Source organism: Podarcis pityusensis (assembly GCF_964106645.2).
Source record: "Podarcis pityusensis genome assembly, chromosome: 2".
NCBI lineage: Eukaryota > Metazoa > Chordata > Lepidosauria > Squamata > Lacertidae > Podarcis > Podarcis pityusensis.
Window position 1 is genome coordinate 78,753,231 of NC_138029.1, and position 19,980 is coordinate 78,773,210.

The following is a 19,980-nucleotide window of genomic DNA, read 5'->3' on the forward strand; positions in this document are numbered from 1 at the left end:
GGCCGCATATAATGACTTTTTCCAATATTTCGCATACTTATAGACAAAGTAATCTAACACTAAGCAGTGATCAATGGTGGAACGTCCGGATGTAAACCCTGCTTGTTCAATTTCTAGCAAGTTATTATGATCTAACCATTCCCATAATTTTAGGCATAGATGTTTTGTATAAAGTTTACAGATCACATTCAGGAGACTAATTGGTCTATAATTAGATGGATCAGAGGGGTTGCCCTTTTTAAATATGGGAACAGTTATAGCTAGTCCCCAATCTTTAGGGATTTCAGTTGTCTTATCTATATATGAAAATAGATTTGCAAGGACCGGGGCCCACCAGTTTATTTGCGCTTTCAGAAGTTCAGCGACAATGAAATCACTTCCTGGGGCTTTGCCAGATTTCATTTGTAGAATTAGCGAAGTGATTTCAGTTTCAGATGTTGGGGGCCATGGTGTATCATTATCTAAGGGGATGTTAAGCGGCGCAGAAGGACGATGTTCCCTAAACAGCACTTTATAGTGCTCTTCCCATGAATTTGCAGGGATTATTATTATTATATTATTGTGCCCTCATTAGGAGCTTTGGTTTGACTGGAGATAATTTTCCAGAAGTTGGAATTGTCTTTTTCTATTGACGCTTTTATGAGGGCCTGCCAGATGAGAGAGTCTGCGGTTCTTTTTTTGGTTTTTAATAACTCTTTGTAGTTCTTTTTTTTAAGTTGTAACTCCAATTTAGTGATAGGGTTAGGATTTTGCTGGAAGACCTTAAAGCATTCCCTGAGTATAAGTTTTGCCTGAGTGCATTCATGGTCAAACCATTTTTTGTTGGTAGGGGAGTCATTTTGGTTAGATCTTCTGGGTCTTGACAATAACGGTTGGAGTTTTCGGATTAATGTGTTATAATGGTCAATTGGGGAGGTCTCTTCAGTGTCGTTGGAAGTCAGATCAGCCCAGAGGAGTTGACCTTCCATTGATTGTGTCCAAATACCAAAATTGTTATTAACATAAGGGGACCATTTAATTCTGGATCTGCCTATTTGTTGTAAAGCGCTAGGATCAGGAGTCTGCGGGGCAAGCCCACATCTAGAGGGTTCCCAAAATTCAGTCCTTTTAAGATTTAGGGGTAAATGGTCACTTTCGGTTCTTATATCTACAGTAAATTCAATATATTCATCGAAGAGTTCTTGGGAGACAAGGATGTAGTCAATAACAGAATGCCTTAAGCCTGACCAGTAAGTAAATTGGCCAGGGCAGTCCCCCGAGGAGAGGCCGTTTAAAATAACAAGGTTTAATCTAAGTGCCATTAAAAAAAGACATGTACCAGCAAAATTGGTAACTGGGTCAAGTGAGTGACGCCTGAATAGGGGCCAATGTTCATCATTAGCATTTAGGGGACCCATTCCACTTTCCTTGATTAACTGTTCGTCTGAGTGGCCTAGCCTTGCATTAAAATCATGGTTAATGAAGTTGCAGAAAAACATGGTTATGCTGATAATTATTCAGAAGTCATACATTCATTTATTTTCGTTTTATAAGAAACTTAAAACACCTGGTCCCAACATCAACAAAATGTTTTGCAATGCATAAAAGGTAAACATAGAACTTTGCACCCTTTTTTGCAGGTTAACATCTTTCTCAAGAGTGAGTGGCACGTGAAGGTCTGGTTAAAACAGTTTCCTCAGTTGTCCCTTGGTTCATATGAGGAATTGTTGATGAATGAATATGTAATTATTTGGCAAAGACAAACTGCCAGCAAAAAATCAGAGGCCAATCAAAATGCACTTTCAGGTTTTTTTCAGTTTTTCAGAGCTTTCATTTGCTGTTTTACACTACTATTGAATGGAAACCTGACCGAGATTAAAAGCTGAAATATGCTGACTGCTAACTGTTCAAAAATCAGCTCCCCATTCTTTGCTTTCTAATAAAAAAGGACAGAGGAGGAAGTCAAGAGACACCCTCCGTATCATTCAATGATCATTTCCACTAACAGCAAACCAGAATGACTTTGTTGGGAGAATTACTAAGTTAGAGAATGTGATTAAATATATGAGTGGATGATGAAGGGGTGCATCACTGATTTCACTCCTTTAGGAGAATCACACTGCAGGATATCAAAAGGCTGCGCTTGGGAAGAATGGTGGGGTATACATTTACCATATTAGTATTTGCCACAAATCAAAAATCTCTCAGCCTCTAAGAGTTCAGCAAGAAATTTTGGTTCAGCTTCCTGCTATTAGTTGCTGACCATTTTATGTATTTTTGACAGCCATTCTTTCCAGTGACTGTACTGTAATGAGAACCTTGCAGAAGCAGCAATGTTGGACTGTTATTAATTTATTTGCTGACAAGTTATATATCTGAAAGTGCGTTTATACTACTTCTCATATAACTAATAGGAAGCAATGGATCAGGCACTTTCCCTAAACAGTCCAAAGCACATATACAGTGTGCAGTATTTGGATTACAATTTATGGTTTTGTAGTGCAGGGGGTAGCCATTGCAGTGCCTTCCAGATGTTTTAGACTAAAGCACCTATTCTTGCCAGCCAGCATAGCTGATGGTCAGGGATGATGGGAGCTGTAGTTCAGCAATGTTTGCAGGGGACTACATTGCCTGTCCTTGTAGAGCAGACTGGTGGGCAACAAGGGGTGTGAGGAGAGGGAAGAAAAGTCCTATTGCACATGCAGAAGTCCTTGCACTAATGGGACTTCACTGGATGCAACCCCATCTGCCCTATAGTTCATATAACTGCCATAATTGAATTTTGTGCCATTACTCCTTTTAACTTTTTCTGAGAGAAGATAATTAGCACATAAAGATGCACATAAAGATATATACAGATAAATATGTGTAATATGAATTGTAATTGTTTAAAAGGCCTTTAATGATACAGCACAAGAGATGTGGACCGGAAATCCAGGCGCTTTTGCAAATTTTTGCAGTATAGTTTCTTTGTAATCTTTTTCACCTCAGTCAACTCATCCCTTGCTTCTTATATCTGTCAATATTGTTGGAAAATTTAGCCTGTTGTTGGAACATTTTTTTTTTTCATTTACAGATTCACGAAGGCTGGAAGAAAACAACTGATCAACTGATTATTTTCTTCTAACTTTAGTGAAGAGATGTGTGTGATTGACAGAACCACAAACAAGAATTCTACAGAGGCCCAACCTGTTCTAGGACTGGTCTTGGGTAGCATCTCCCTGACCACAGTTGTCATGAATATTTTGGTCCTGTACGCAGTGAGAACAGAAAAGAAACTGCAGACTGTTGGCAATCTTTATATTGTCAGTCTTTCATGTGCTGATGTTATAGTTGGTGCAGCTGTCATGCCACTAAACATTGTGTACTTGCTGAAGGATAAATGGATCTGGAATAGAAATGCTTGCCTGTTTTGGCTGTCAATGGATTATGTTGCTAGCACAGCCTCCATATTCAGTCTCTTCATACTTTGCATAGATCGTTACCGTTCTGTCCAGCAGCCACTAAAATATCTCAGGTACCGGACCAAAACTAGAGCCTCTGTTATGATATCAGTAGCTTGGCTGCTCTCTTGTATGTGGGTCATCCCAATCATTGGCTGGCGTAATTTTTATAAGGACAGCAACACAACTGTTAATGATGGGGCTGATAATGGAAATATATGTGAAACAGATTTTTGCAATATCGTGTGGTTTAAAGTTTTGACAGCCATGATAAACTTTTATGTGCCATCACTGCTGATGCTTTGGTTCTATGCAAAAATATACAAGGCTGTCCAGCGGCATTATCGGCACCGGGAGCACATAAATGGGTCTTTTATATCATCCTCGGAAAAATCAGGTATGTACAGTGGAAGGCTGCAAGAAGTGCAAAAGATTTGTTTTGGAAGCGCAAATAAAGATATTGGACACATCTCAAATGAGAACAGCTGTGACCAGAACAAAAGAACGGCAGCCAACTATCCAGCAAGCAGTTTTGTTAACGTCCCAAAGGGTTTTCGTTGCAGTAACCATGAAGTAGTGAAGCTTAGCTGTTTTCCTCTAGCCCTTGCACAGAGTGACATGAAAACAGGCACTGCAGGCATGAGGTATGACTGTGTCAATAAAAGCACTCAGAATACAGAGAGCCTTTGCCTCCAAGACATAGAGTTAAACAAGACTTTGGATGAGAAGATTTACGCAGAGCAGCCTCCCTGCAGAAATTACTCTGATTACACTGTAGAGGATCATCCTTATATCGAAGGGTGTTTCCCTCAGTATACCAACAAAAAAGACAGCACAAGTCTCCGTCAGTTGAAAAAGACATGGGAGAAGCTACGCAGCCATTCCATGAGTGTTAATCAAGGGTTGCGTATGAACAGAGACAGAAAGGCAGCCAAACAATTGGGATTCATAATGGCGGCATTTATGCTGTGCTGGAGTCCATATTTTGTTTTCTTCATGGTCATGGCCTATTGTGAAAGCTGCTACAATCGGCCAGTTCATATGTTTACTATTTGGCTTGGCTATATAAATTCTACTTTAAATCCATTTATATATCCACTCTGTAATGAGAACTTCAAAAAGGCTTTCAAGAAGATATTTCATATGAAACCCTAACTTCTTTTTTGGAATATTCCAGAGTGGACTGAGGCAGGGGATCCTCAGTATCATGGTGGAAGGAAAAATTAACTTTCTGGTACTATAAAGAATAATTGCAAATGCAGCGAATTCTTTTAGAACATCCTTGGGAACTGAAGAAATTGAAAAGAGTGAAAAATGAAAAGGAGAGGTTTGGACAATTTAAGTAAAATATTGTGCTTTATTAATTAAACACTCCCAAGTTTCAGCCTCAGGATTGTTTTTGTTTTGAAAATATTTTCACTGTATTTTTATTTTCCAGTTCTATTCTTTGTAACAAAACTGAGACAAAATTAAGTATGTTAGCACTTAACCTAGTTTCTAAAGCTGAAACAGATGTGTCTTCACTTCAGTGGTCAGTTTGCTATTGTCACTTGTCTCTTAATATTATTATATGCTCCCTGATTCCCAGAGCAATGAGAATGATTTGATGGATATAGCAATCAGTTTTACCGCACACAATATTGGTTGTAACATGTTTCAAATACTTAGTGGTTGGTATACCTGCCTCTGTTGAACTGCAGATTGTAAACTCCTTGGGGCTGAGACTTGTCCTTCTACACTTGATAAAGCACCGTGCACACTGCTGGTGTGTGTGAGAGAGAAAGAGAGGGAGGGAGATACATACGCACACTCTCACACTCACATACAGGTCAATGTCAAGCATTCACAATGTAGTTCTCACAGTAAATCAGTGTCACTTGCCCAGAAACTATCTAATAGCTAACTACAATTGATACATCGCTGCCTTCTCTCTTCAGCTCTCTGTAAACATCACTTTTTATAAATATCAGAGCAGCATTCCATAAAACACCAGCTGCAAAGGAAAATCATTGGAGTCTTATTAAAGAAATTAGACAGCAATGCTTCTGAATGCCAGTTTCTGGAAACCACAAAAGGCAAGAGTGCTCTTGTGCTTGGTTTCTGCTTGCAGGTTTCCCACATTCATCTGTTTGGCCACGAGAACAGGACAGTGGCAGACTTGGGTATTATGGCACCCTGTGTCAGGCCAGCATCCCCCCACCCCCGGCCTCACACTGCCAGGAAATTACTAATTAGGCTTTGGGAAGGAGTACTGGGTAGATTTACAGACTCTTGCATGATGGAAATATATGGAAGCATTCCATGAAATTTGCTGCAGTGGTACAACTAAAAGAATTTTTAAAATGTCTAGTTCCACCTCAAGCAGTTGTTTGAGATGTAAAGGCAAATATACTGACTTTTTAATATATTTAAAATTGTGTAAAGGTATTTCAAGTATTGCAACTTCTTGAATGTTATTGAAGAAATTATGAGAGATGTGCCTGTTTACATTATATTATTAAATGATTTGAGAAACTGTGTGAAAAGGAAACATAGGACTTAAGTGGACAGTTAGTTAGCAGGTGCAAATCATCCTTGTGAAGAACTGGAAAAGTAATAGGAAACAATAAACTGCTGAATGGTTTAGGAAAGTATGAACGAATTGATCATGTGCAAACAGCTCTTACCAAGGTCCTTCTGAGTAGTAATAGAACTGTGACTAACTTTTTGGAAGGGTAGGAAAAAGTTAGTAAGACTGGACTGAAAATCAGAGAAAACACAAGTGAAACCATGTACGTAAAGAACTATGTTTGTTTTATAGACCACAGGAATAAATGGTTTGTCTTCTGTATATTTTAATATATTAATGTGAGATTGTAAATGGTTTTAATGTTGAACTCCTTAAAATAATTAAAAGTAGCTAGCAAATGTTCTTGAACTATTGTTTCAAAACAGTATTTTACTGTGCATCCAAACACCCAGCAAGAGCAACTCCCCCTCAACTTGCATCTAATGTGGTGAAACACTTAATTCCTGATATGCAAACCTCTCAGCTCCCTAATTATGATTTAAATATAGGGCCACAGAACTAGAGCATAGCTGTCAACTTAGATTTGAAAATAAGGGACCAGCAGCCTCGAAAATAAGGGATCAGCAGCCAAAATAAGGGATTTTAGTCAACCAGCTGAAATGCAAAGTTAAAAGGGACCAGATAATTTGGGAGAGCAGCGCCGGTTTTTAGCCCTTCGTTTCCAGAGGTTGCTGCTCAAGACACCAGCTGATGAAACACTGCAATTAAATAACTACAAGCAGCAACCACTTTTCGCGCAAAACGAAGTCCAAGCTACAAAGATGCTGCTGCAGTTCTGTATCTTTTCTCTCGTGCTCCACCTGCAGCTCTCAGTTCCATCAGGCGGGGCGGGGGGGGGGAATAGCGCCCGAAGTAAACCCGCAGATCAGACCATCTGTGCTAGTCTACCACTACAAATCTATGGGAGAAGCGCTTGCGGTCCTTCCTCCGCTTTCCCCCTCTATGGTTAGCCCTTGGAACACCTGCCCGCGCCTCCGCCGCCTCCTCCTCTCTCTGAACTGCTTTCTCTATGGTTGCCCTCGCTCTCCTCTCAAGGCTCCTCAGCAATTCATAGGCCGCACCAGGCTGCCCATCTCATCCGGGTCCTTCAGTGGCGCAGCCTAGCGGGAGGGGCGACGGGCAGAGGGGAGGCCCCAGGCAGAGACGCTCAGTTCGGCGGCCGTGAGGAGGATGGCGGCGGAAGGGCCCGAGGCTCCCGCCAGTCCCAAGGCTGGTGAGAGGAGGCCGGAGGGGGGCGGGGCGGGCAGCCAAGCAACACAGCTGGAGCCTCCCACCTCCCTGGCCTGCAGGGAGGGAGGGAGAGGAGCTGCTTCCTTTGAAACCCGGGAAATTTATAGGACATCATCAATCCGGGACAGCAGCGGGACACGACACTGGGATAAGGGAGTTTCCCGCCAAATAAGGGACGGTTGACAGCTATGAACTAGAGGGTGCTTTTATCTCAAAGGATTATTCCTCAATGTTATGAATTAGCATCAGTTCTTTTTCAGGAAGACTCTTACTTTGCCTATGGTGACATCTGGCTAAATCTTTTTGATGAAGCCTATTCTTATTCTTCTTTTCTGAATGCTTTCCGCAATCCTGTAATATGGCAAGATTCAAGAAATAAAAAATCTTTTCACCTGTGCTGCTTCACTCATACAAAATGTTGTATACTGCCTCCTAACTCTCATTTCTGAGGTTACAATGATATATTTAATTAGGAAAACACATCAAACAACATTTCAGAGACTGCTATCATATTCATAAACTAATTGGCAGGACCCACTACTGCAAGCCTAGGAGCAAATTCATTCTATGTTTCCATTAAATGCACTAAAACACTGTTTGCTGTCACTTTTCCTGGGAAATGCAAGTTCCTAAATTGTACAAGTTCACATAGGTAAAGTATTTTGAAAAATAAGTTTAAATGCACAGATTTATTTGAATCCAGGTACGTAGTATGCTATGCCATTGGCAGCTGTGTGCCCCAGGACTGCAGGGAAACAAGAAGAGCATGTTCCCCCTTCAACTCTGCTATGCATTTTTTAAATATCTGGCCTTAGGAAGGCCAGTGTAAAATGAAAGCTCACTTATGCCATACACATTGTAAACACTGATTGGTTCTAATGAAGGTATTGGGTTATTGTCCCCGTGATTTCCCAAACCCTCGTCCCCAGCTAGACCATAACTTCTGTTATGTTTCCAAAATAAGCAATCTAAACATGGTATCTAGTGAACTCTTTTGAGATAAATGACTAAACGGAATTTTTTCCGCTCCCCAAAGCCTGGGGATTTAATGTTTTTGTAAGATAAGGATGTAGCAAGTACATCTGTCTTCTGAGTGCTTTCCATTTTCAAAGCTGGATAGCATGCTGACTGCTATTTTAAAAATGTCACTTTTCAGTGTGAAGTAATCTGATAAAGTGTCAAGGAAAAGTTAAGCCGTAAATGCAAAGGGGCTTCTATCTGTATTTGAATTACTGTATTTGAACTGTGACTCCAAAAGCTCCACCAGCATACAGAAGTCTCTGACAGTTTGCTAAAACCGTAGAACCAAAACATTGAATAAAGCTGACATTATTAAACAGGATACCTAGTATTTATGTACCATACATCTAAATCCCACCTTTCCTTGCAGTACCTCAGGTATGAGATGCTACTAGCATCTTTGTGGGCTTAGCTAGTCTCGCAATACTTGCCCCAACCCACCACCGTGCACAATTTATTCCTTCTAGTATGAAACACAATCCCTTGAGGGACAGGTAGGAAAATGTGATATTGTAGAGCTTTGTTTTTGTTAAACAACAAGCTAAAACAGTCTTATCTTATTTGGCATTTAGGTGGGCACAGAGATATACTACGTGTTTCATGACATGGCACTAGCTAGGCCATATTGTGCGAAGCACACTAACCAGGGGTGGGCAGAAGGTGGATCAGGGTCTACTACCAAATCCTGATCATCAAGAGTTTGTGACTCTCAGTGGTTTAACAATATAAACAAAATAAAGATTTCCCCCCACCTCCTAATTAGGCTGCTGAAATTTAGAAAGCATGGGAAAACAGGAATAGAAAGGATTTATGTCTGAGAGCGCCTGTTTTGCTACTAAACACACCTTCCTGGGCTTAGCATGTGCTTAGAGGGAAACCTGTCCTGCAATTGTGTCTGCCTTTCTGAGCCACTATTTTACACCTGGCTTCAGCTGGTGGACCTGAGGTTGTAGATCTTACAGGGAAGTCTGTTTACCTCTGCACTAGAGTACAGTATGTTCCAAGCAAATGCCTCTACAGCTTCATTCTCTTCAAACGTAACATTTTCCTTTGTCAGCAGCCACAGTCTCATCCAAAGGTCTTAAAAGCCAATTGTTTCAAAAAGAAAATAGGAAGAAAGCAAACAGATGAATGCTTTCACCCAGACACTAAGCTACTGCCATATGGTAGAGATCAAATGTCTGGATTCTTAGAGAAAGGCTGGAGTGTATTTTTAAAATGTGGACACTCAAGCAACACATGTATGTGACGCACTCAGAGTTGGAATGACATTCAGGAGTGAAACCACCTGCACCATCTGTTTCAAAGAGAAGAAGAGATCTGTGGTCCATTATGCCATGGGAGCCAAGAGAGTAGCACTGCTCGCATTTGCAACTGTTTGTTGAAAGGGCTATATGAATGCTTCTAACGCATGGGTAGTACAAAAGTAGGGACGGTAACATTCAGCTTCTAAACAATCCAACATTTAAACGGTACAAAACTCAGGTACTGATGAGAAGCTGTGTCACTTATTGTTGCAGATGTCACAGTAGGCACAACCTGGCAGGCACCTGTGACCCATCAGCAGCCATGATTGACATGGTTATGGAATGCGAAGTAGGGCAGGGGTTCATCACCATCCCAGCAAACAGAGCTCCATGAAGCAAGGTGAAGCGCAGCTTTTGTTAAGTAAATAGCAGCTGCAAGGAAGGGCGGGGGCGGGGGCAATAACCAACTTTCTCTCCCTGTCAACATCCTGACAAAAGTCTCCTCAGAAGTTCCTTTCACTTCAAGGGGAGCCTCCCCTGATCCCAATGAGAGATTTCCTTCCAGTGCAGCTTCTCAGAAAATATTTGGGGGGGGGGGCGGGCGGGGACATCTATCACAGTCCTATGGTCAAATTCTTCGTACTGGGATCCCACGGGTGATTTACTTGTATTGTCAAATACAAGTGCGTCGTGTCTTCTCCTTTTTGTGGTCTGGAGGATGCCTATTCCCAGTTCCCACGGCGTCGTTTCTGCCCGAGCTGGTGTGTGTCTGCTTATAAAAACCCTGGGTGGAAGAACGCGGGTGGTTTGCTGAGCTTTCGGGGTTGCGTTACTCCGAATTTGTCTTTGGGTCACTTAGAAACCCGCAAGGTGGTTGTTGTGGTAAATGGAGGCACAAACTACAATCACACGAAAAAAAGGAAAAAACACTCGGAGGAACCGCCCGACAGAAATCCCCAGCGCGCTACTGGCTGCGGTGCCAGCAAAACCTTCCCGCAGGTGGAAGGCAGCAGGCGAACGCCCTGCGGAGGTAACTGGTGGCTATGCAAGCTGCAGCCACTGCTTGACAAATCTTCCGAAGGGGAGGCTAACGTGAAGCCGAGCTCGACTATACACAGGAGTGAGAGGCGCCTCGGCTTGAAAAAGCCGCGCAGCGCCCTCCCCCGCCTCCTTACTGGTATACGCGTGAGCGTTGTAATTTTGGGAAGCTCCTCTCTTCCCTCTCTATATCAGCCGCCCTCAAGCGGCGGCTTCCAAACGGAACCGGAAGTGGAGGGAGGAACGTGACTAACCTTCGGTTGCCCGATCTCTATGTTTTTCTGCACTGACGGCCGCCCCGCGTTCATAGAGATAAAGAAAGCTCCCTCGCGGCCTTTCCGCTTCAAAGGTTCTAAACTTCCGTGGCCCTGCGCGCATGTCACGAGGCGGGACGAAGATGGCGGCGCTCTGCGGCGACGACGGCGGCTTCCGGTGTCCGGCGATCCGTTGAATGGGCGAAGCGAGGAAGTTAGTTCCGGAGGAAGGCTGCTCCCGCGGTTGAGAAGTTAGCCCTGTTTCTTGGCTTGCGCAGCTCTCGAACCCTGTGCTGTTCACTCTTGCGCGGTGAGTTCCAGAGACGTCGCTGAAGCAGCAGCAGAATGACGAGCGAGGGTAACGAAACGCGGAACCCGGCGGAAGGTGGACCCCCCAAACTGCAGTTTGTCCCCTTCAGCAGCGCCTTGGATGCTGGCTTTTGGCATGAGCTGACCCAGAAGAAGCTCAATGAGTACAAGCTCGACGAGACCCCCAAGGCGATCAGAGGCTATTACTATAATGGCAAGTACACTGTGGGCCATTTCTCTTCTCCGGGGGTGGGTGGGGGGATTGTTGACCCCAGTAATAGTGGTTCATGTTGCTGGATCACGCCCTGCGCAGGTTAAAGGCAGATTCTCACGATGCCGAGGACGTGTATGCTGGCAAAATGAAGCAATGATAGCATTACTTCATTACGCGAAGTGTAACCTGCTCCTCCTGCGCATGTTTACTCGACGGTAAGCGCCGCTCTCGAATTCCGCGGCATAGGATATTGTAGCCAACCCCACACATTTCATTCGGAGTAAGACCCACTGAACTGAGCGGCAGTTAACTTTTGAGCCAAACGTGCATAGGATCTCGGGGTTTTCAGTTGATGCGGGTGCTTTGTGGCCCCCCTGCAGAGGCTTCAACTTCAGTGTCCATGTCACTGAAAATATGTACTCATTTATATTTGTATACCGTTTACTCACCAAGACTTCAAAGCAGTTTATATAAAGCAGTATAAAATATACATCAAAATACTGGTAACATCAAATGTTAAAAACAAGCTCCCCTATGTTTCCCCCAAAATACAGTGGTACCTCGGTTTAAGAACAGCCCTGTTTATGAACTCCGCAGAACCGGAAGTAGTGTCCCGGTTTGCAAACTTTACCTCGGTCTAAGAATGGAAGCTGAACGGTGGAAGGGCACCGGCGGCAGGAGGCCTCATTAGAGAAAGCGCACCTCGGTTTAAGAATGGTTTCGGTTTAAGAACAGAATTCGGGAACGGATTAAGTTCGTAAACCAAGGTACCACTGTATAAGTAAAACCGGCGGTTTGAAAATATACAAAATAAAATGGTATGCTGAAATTCATGCAATAATTAACAAAGTTTTTAGAAGGCACCAGAAGCAATAAACGTGTTTGACTAATATCAATGGGCAGGGAGTTCCAGACTGTAGCGATTGCCACACTGAAAGATCTGTTTCTTGGAAGCATGGAGCAAACATGACGTGGCCCTTGTAAAACTGTCTGTTCTGCAGACTGAAGCAGTCTGTTGGGCATATAGGGAGAGTAAAGCGATCCCTCAAATAAACTGACCCTAAACACTTGAGAACTTATTCTAGCAAAGAAGTGCCATGTCCCTGCACTGCAACAACACAGTCCCAAGTCAAGTCTGTGGAAGTCTTTTTGCACTCAAACTTAAGCCCCTTATGTTTTATCTAAGCTTAGGAGCCTAGCTTGCTCTGGATGACAGGAGTCTGTGGGTACTGATAGACAAATTTATTTCTGTTTCTCCTATCTGGAACAGAGAAATAGGAAGTACTTCATAGTTATTCTCTGTTAACTCCTTTCCTCTTTCTTGAACAGCTGGAGTTTCACTCTTCCTCCATTAATGTGTGAAGGAGCCCACTGACTGCGTACCACAGCCTCTTCAAATTGAACAAGGAAAAATTACAACCCCAAATTATTTATCTAGGCTATCTACTTTACCTTATAGTGGTGGGTGGGTGAAGGAGGGGGGAAGGAAACAGAAATACGTCCTTTTCAATCACATTGTCTTTCATACAATACTTCTTCTGTGAAATGGGGAACCAGTTATGAAACCACCATATGAAGAAAGAATATCTTGTGAGGAAAGCGCATATATACTCCGTCATTAAGCAATCTTATGAGGGAGTATATTAAGATTGTTCCTTGTCTAGCACACAATGTTGCTTCCCTTATGGGAAAAATGTACCATCAGACATATACCCATAGATACAGCCATTCTAAAAAACTTTTTTTTGTTGTTCTTCTAGGAGATCCTGCTGGTATGCCAGCTCGTTTAACACTGGAATTTAGTGCTTTTGATATGTAAGTAACTTAAATGGTTCCTATGTTATCTTTATTTCTCTACTTTATTTCTCCACTTGCAAGCAGCCACTATGGCTTGGCATATGCTTTCATATGTAGCAATATCTGTGCTGTTCTTTTTAGATTTTTTCCATTCTGGATCCTCACAATGCTGACATTGCATTAGAGCTATTCCATTTCTCCCACGCCATCCTACTTTGCCTCCTAGTACCCAAAAAATCAAGACTTCTTTTTTTTAAAAGAACTAGAATGGCCCTGCAAAAACGCTTATGTGAGAATGCTTTTTTGCACACCATTCCTCATTTACTGGTTTTAATGATGCTTAGGTGTTGTCCTTTTCACTTTTACTACACCCCATCCTATCATTTGGTAGCATGGTGGGGAAATGTTTCTCAGCACTGGAATTCTGAATGAAATTTTAATATATAAATGTAAAACAAAGGACTGTCAGTACCTTTTCACATGCACATGAAGGTAGAATGAATTTGTGGAGAGGAGAGAAAGTGTGACATGACAAGTGTTCCATAAAACTGGGGTCCCTGAATTAAATGCATGGTTCCTGCTAGATACAAGCTGTGCATCCAAGTGATGGGGGATTCAGTGATCAGGCAGGGATATAAAGGAACAATCTGGACCCAGATTGTTAAGAGCCCTGTAAACTCAAGCAAGCTCCTTGAACATTGTCAGAGGAGCAGGGGAAGTCACTTCAAATGGCCAGTAGGAAAACAGAAATGTTTGATGAGCAATACTATGTAATGAGTGTGGCATTCTAGAGATAAAGTGATCTATGGATTTTGTGACTTCCAGTAGATTAGCATGAACTTTTTAAAGCCCCATCCCAGCTGTAAAAAGAGGACATGCATCTCTACTTTTGAAAGAGGATCCATGGTCCTATTCCGCTTTTCGACATAGTTTGACAAACCAGGTGGAGATTCTGCAAAACTGAAGAACAGTGGCCATAGGCATAACTGTTTGCATTCTGTTTCTGGTTGGAAATGTGCCTCACTCAGTTTCTGGTTCTTCTCCCATAGCTATATTTTTATGAGACATCCCATAGCTATATTTTTATGAGACATCTAATCCAACTTCTATTCCTTTTCCCTCTGCAGCTGAGATCCATGCAAATAAATGTTAGATGAGTTTGAAATTGTTCAGGTTTGGATATGCAATGTATATTGATCGGGGTGGGGAAACCTGTGGTCCTCCAGATATTGTGGGACACACAGTTGCCATCAGCTTCAGCCAGTATGGCCAGTGATCAGGGATGATGGGAGTTGTAGTTCAACAGCATCTGAGTGGTCCATGGGTTTTCTACCACCCACCCCTACGTAGCAGCCTTGCAAAACTGAATAAAATATCCATTTTTTCATAGTTTATTTCCAGATGTTTGGGGGGGGGGAAATGTGCAGAGTACCAATAGCTCTGGTTTGTGTTAACACCATAACAAATACTGGAGTATAGTTTTTGTCTTTTTCCTTAGGAATGCCCCAACACCAGCACATTGCTGTCCTGCTATTGGAACATTGTATAACACCAATACTTTGGAAGCATTCAAATCCTGTGATAAGAAGCTTCTTCTTGAGCAAGCTGCAAATAAGGCAAGATAAAAGTGTTACTATTAGAAGCCGCTTTTAAAATAGCATTGAAACTGTGGCAGTGGCAAAAAGGACCTATGAAGTTGTGATCCTGTTTTGGGAAGCTATTTACAATGTGATCCTGTACATGCTTATTTTGAAGAGAGCTCCGCTGAGTTCCAGAATACTTACTCTCAAGTTGAGTGTGTGCAGGATTTCATTATTTGTTTCTCAGGCTTACTTCAGGAATGAGATTAAGCAACTTCAATGCCATATATTGCCAGAAAATTGTATGTTGTGTGGTATTGGCTTTGGTGACCTGTTTTGATGCTATCCAAGGAGTAGGAAAATAAAGGCTAAGATGACAAATCTCAACACAGATTTCTTTATTGAGTTTATTGCCCTCTGTCATCCTATATGGCAGATATTATACCATTGGGAAGCAAATACATTAACCAATATACCCACTATTTCAAGGAACTTTTATTTAAGCATTTAGTGCCTTCCCACTTTCATTGGGCTCAATCAAGGATTGTGGCCTAAGTGATGCAAATGTTATGCCTGTACTGTACTCATAATCTGGTTTAATTCTGAAGTTTTTTTTCCTGAAATAACTTTATCATTTGTAGCTTTGTGAGAATGCTGAGAATTCTAATGGCAATATTGGAATGAAATCTTGACTGTTAATGCTGTTTAAATTTGCAGTGTAGGAATGCCCCTCATGTATTTGGCCTTGTAAAGAATGTAGATTACTGTTACACGGTTTTTGAAAGACCTTTTATATTTCTAGCATATGCTGTTGGGAGAGATCAGGGGTCTCTCTAGGCCTTTGCATTTGAAATAAATTTCAGATACCGCATGAAAGTGAAAGTTCTCCATGGGAAAAATTCAGATGCACAAAGAAGCAAAGAGAGCAGTCCATAGAATTACACGTGTTCTCCCCATCCGAAATGAATTCTTCTTTCCCTGTTCAGCATTATGTATGATTATCGTTCACCTGCATGCTCAGACTAAGCTAACATTAGTCCATTTATTTAAGTAAGTCTATTCTGACTTGGTGGCATAAAACATATAAGAACAGTATATATTAATATTATTGCAATGATGAGACAAATTCTAATACCTTTATTGATTATTATTTTCTTCTTCTTTTCTACTGTTAGATATGGGATGCAATAACATCAGGGACTGCTGTTGAGAATCCTGTCTTACTGAACAGATTTATCCTATTAACATTTGCTGTGAGTAAATGGTGTTTTTTATTTTTAAAAAATTCTAGATGATTCACAGCTAAAAACAAAGCATTTGCCTAATAGTCAACAAAGACTAGCTGATGGGTCATGAATCTAATGCGCCCAGGCTGAAATGTCAGGTTTACACTGCAATCTTCTGTGATTCCTGGAAAGGAACCTTCTGTGTCTGGAAATATCCCTTTCTATCCCTGACATATAGAAAAATGAGAGGAAGTGGTACTTTCTAATTTATTAAGGACCTACTTTTGTACTGTATAAGAGAATGTTGTGCGTCACTGTAAAAGCGATGCCACAGTGAATGTGATGGCTCCTAATTTTGATTTTACAGAATTGGGTTCCTAGAATCCTATTCCTAATTGGCATTTTGTAGCCTATGATGGCCTAAAAGTTTTATATGCTTCCCCTCTGCTATTCTCTCTGTGCATGTCAGTGAAGTGTAGTTTATGGCAGTACCCAGTTGTCTGACATTGCATGGGTACATTGGGAACGCTGTACTATGCATTCGCTAAGTGGCTAATTTGAATAGTAATCATTGGATCAAACAACTCTTTCCAAGCTATTACATTTCGCAGTTATTTCATTATTGTAGTTTTAAAATGTTCTAACGTGTTCATACAATTTCCTCCTTAGGATTTGAAGAGATATCGTTTCTATTACTGGTTTTGTTACCCTGCACTTTGTCTCCCAGAAGGTATCCCTTTGATTCAGCAGCCTGTGTGCCTAGGTGCTAAGTTCTCAGCTACTCAGGTATTTTTTTTTTTAAAAAAACCCAACAGCACTATTAACCTAAAACTTTTAGGACTTTATCCTTGTCATAATGGTTTATTCATTGTAGCACTAAGTGGGGTATGTGTGTGTGGAACAAGGTCTGTTCTTTCAATGGGATTTACCCCCATTCTCTTCCCATGTACCTCCTAAATCTGCTTTGGGTTTCCCTCCAATCCTCCAGAACTGCTTTAGAGGCAGGGAAGGGGCATGCAGAGGGAAGGAGGGAAGTCCCACTGCGTGATCGAACCTTGTTACCTGCACGCGATGACTTAGTTGAATCCCACCCATTACTTCTTTATTTATGGAACTCCATTCCTGTATGTGGTACTTAAAGGAGAACCTCTGGGTTTTGTAAGGCCACATTCCTTTGTCCCAGGCGAAAACCCTCACCAACACTGCTTCATGTCCTTCAGCCCTACTGTTGGGCTGTAACGCATCCTTAAACTGTGAAAATACCTCTTGTTTTCTTGGATGGAAAGTGGAGAGAGGGATGTCCTCTGCCTTCTGTGTGGTTGCGATGTGTAGAACAGGTGACAATATTGTTCCTGAGTGGCTTTGTCATTGTTGTTGAGCACATAGGTGGCCTTGGTACACTAGTGACCTGTGTGTGATGAAATGGATTGGTGGCTAGACCTCAGGTGGCGTGAATCTCAGTCTGAACTAAGTAGCATTTAAGAAACAACGCTGAATTGAGTAAGCCTGTGTTCTGTCTTCATTTTAGATTGAAGCTCTCCAGAATGCATATGATGAACTTTGTCAGAAAGAAGGCCTTACAGCTCTGCCTTTTTTTCTAATCAAGTACCACGACGATTCTGTTCTTGTCTCCTTGCTCAGAAACTGGGATGACTTCTTTTCTGATCACAAGGAGAAGGTAAAACCCACCCTGAACACAGGATTCTCTATTGCAAGTGTCATTTACACCTTTGACTCCATTTACTGGCTTCAGAGAACATGAAAATAATTCCTAGATCCATAAGCTTTTTCTTGATGAGGGTGGGAGAGGAGAGCAGGTTAGTTGGATATCTGAAAGAGGATTTTACGTAGGTTAGTTGGGTGTCAGACTTTTCTAAGTGCTGAAGGTCACTTACTTTACCTTGCTGTGCTCAGATACTTTATGGCTTTTCTTCAGCCTAGCTCTGATACCATAAGTCAGGCATGGCCAAACTTGGCCCTCCCGATGTTTTGGGACTACAACTCCCATCATCCCTAGCTACCAGGGCCAGTGGTCAGAGATGATGGGAATTGTAGTCCCCAAACATCTGGAGGGCCAAGTTTGGCCATGCCTGCCATAAGTGAACCAGCTTCTGGGGTAAAATGGCTCAGAACAACTGAATGTTGCAGGATAAGAGAAGAGGCTGGATTTTGCTCCTTTCTCTCTTGCACACTAGGAAGTAGACCTCACTCCCTGCTTTTTAAGTAAAAGGGAAGGCATGTTTAATAATACAGACTCCTCTAGTCATTAGCCAACTTCATTAATTTAGCCTTTTGACTAGGGCAGCTACTCAAGTACCTGCTGCTGGGTAGGGGTTTCACCACACATCAGGTTTCTTCCCTCTCCTGCCAGCAGATCTGCTTTCTTTATCCAAGATGCTACATGTAGAGCTTGTGCGTTCGTTGATGGTACTTGTCTCGCAAGCTGATGAATGTTAAAATGTAAATGGAAAACCGATGTGCTGCAAGGTTACAATTGTATATGTTCAGCTCTGTGTCTCTTGCATATTTACAGTTGTACTGTGGTCAAATAAAATTAGCATACAGTACATATCAGTAGTATTCAGTAAGTGCTAATCCTCTTGTATTAACTGTTAATGGTATCTTTTTTTCTTTGCAGGTGACAATTGGTGTTTATGATCCCTGTAATTTTGCCCAGTATCCTGGTTGGCCACTGAGAAACATCTTGGTCCTGGCAGCACACAGATGGTATTTATTACGATTCCTTAAATGTGGCTTTCCCCATGGCTACAAACCTAAACCCATTTACCTTGAAGCAAGTCCCATAGCTCCCCTTCCCTCCTTAATTTCCAGAAGGTTATCCAGCCCTCTGGATTGGATTTAGTGGGGGCTGCAGCGGGGCAGGGAATCACCAAAAATTGCATTCCTACTCTAGTATGCTGATGGAATCCTTTCATCAGAAGATGAACTGCACATCATAGTACCCTTGGTTATGGTTAGGATTGGTAGCATTCTCTGGAAAGATCACCAAAACGTGGTATTAATTTATGAGCTTTGGGATTTTCTCCATTATTGTAAGGGCAAGAGGCTCCTTCAAATTTCAGTTTTGTGTGATAACCCTGAACTGAGCTTTGGCTGAGCATACCAAGAATTTACAAATGAAGACTGCAGTTCTTAAGAGCCCTCCCATAGGTTCCGTCTATTGAAACAGAGGTGATTCTTCTGCTATGTGGTTTAGCAGAGCACATTGCTCTCACAGATTGCTCCTGGTGCACTTGTTCATCTTGCTGTTCCTTATTACAGTGAATAGGTTTGTCTCTCGAAAATGTATATGGCCTGTTGGACTGTATCCAAATCAAATCCTGTTGGGAAATTTTCTTGGCATCACATTCGGATAATTACCTGTTGTTAATCCTGGCTTTCTGGCTCTGCTGCTGTTACAGAGTTCTTTATTTCTGACAGGGGCAGCCACCTTCATTCTGTTCAAGTGCTCTGCTTCCGAGACAGGACCATGCAGGGAGCAAGAGACATTTCACACAGCACCCTTTTTGAAATAAAGCTTCCACAAGTGACACAGAATTCAGGTAATCCATTTTGGACTGGTGGGGCTCTGTGTCTAGTGTAATGTGGTCAATATTCCTCCTTAGAATATTTTTTTTTTTCTCTCTCCATATTGCTGTGATGATGAAAACAGTGTGGTACTTGTCCCTGACTTTGTATGTTAAAAGCTTCTATCAGGAAAGGCCTCTTCAGTGAAAAGTCCTTGGAAGGTGCCCATCCTCTCTAAATCATATGCCAGTTTTGAAAGCGTTTCCTGTACTTGCAAACCATTTATGCCTCTGTTGTTTCCATTATGGTGTACTCATCAATGTAGCTTTTCACAAAAAGCTGTTCAAGAGGAAGGTGAAGGTAGCCTTGTTTCTATCTATGGCATTAATTGCCAGAGATCTTGCTAGAGGCAACCAGCTAATAGGATTCTTAATTTGTTTTGGACCATTCATTTGGCTTCATAGTTACCTTCTTTCTTGTGCTTTATTGTCTGAAAAAGGCACACTTGCCATTTATCGACAACCTTCTGAACCCATCACTTCGTTA

General features: G+C 41.9%; 2 protein-coding genes across 6 annotated transcripts in view; both read left to right on the forward strand.

Annotated features, from left to right (window-relative positions):
* The window catches only part of HRH1 (histamine receptor H1), a 98,192-nt gene extending 91,853 nt beyond the window's left edge, over positions 1–6,339 (forward strand). For 2 of the 3 annotated variants that reach the window (XM_080994210.1, XM_080994211.1), the window contains one exon: positions 3,056–6,339. In XM_080994210.1, the coding sequence (XP_080850336.1) occupies positions 3,120–4,577 (1,458 nt within the window). In that variant the 5' untranslated portion in view covers positions 3,056–3,119 and the 3' untranslated portion in view covers positions 4,578–6,339. Of the gene's footprint in view, positions 1–1,428 lie in introns of all 3 variants that reach the window. The other variant, XM_080994209.1, reaches the window with a different exon arrangement.
* A 4,609-nt stretch (positions 6,340–10,948) lies between these two features.
* Positions 10,949–19,980, forward strand: part of ATG7 (autophagy related 7) — a 99,365-nt gene continuing 90,333 nt past the window's right edge. Inside the window, exons 1-8 of one of the 3 annotated variants that reach the window (XM_080994190.1) lie at positions 10,949–11,303; positions 13,064–13,118; positions 14,599–14,716; positions 15,856–15,933; positions 16,576–16,692; positions 17,435–17,584; positions 18,545–18,633; positions 19,348–19,469. In XM_080994190.1, coding sequence (XP_080850316.1) covers positions 11,126–11,303; positions 13,064–13,118; positions 14,599–14,716; positions 15,856–15,933; positions 16,576–16,692; positions 17,435–17,584; positions 18,545–18,633; positions 19,348–19,469 — 907 coding nt within the window. In that variant the 5' untranslated portion in view covers positions 10,949–11,125. The remainder of the gene's footprint in view (positions 11,304–13,063; positions 13,119–14,598; positions 14,717–15,855; positions 15,934–16,575; positions 16,693–17,434; positions 17,585–18,544; positions 18,634–19,347; positions 19,470–19,980) is intronic. The other 2 variants (XM_080994192.1, XM_080994191.1) reach the window with 2 other exon arrangements.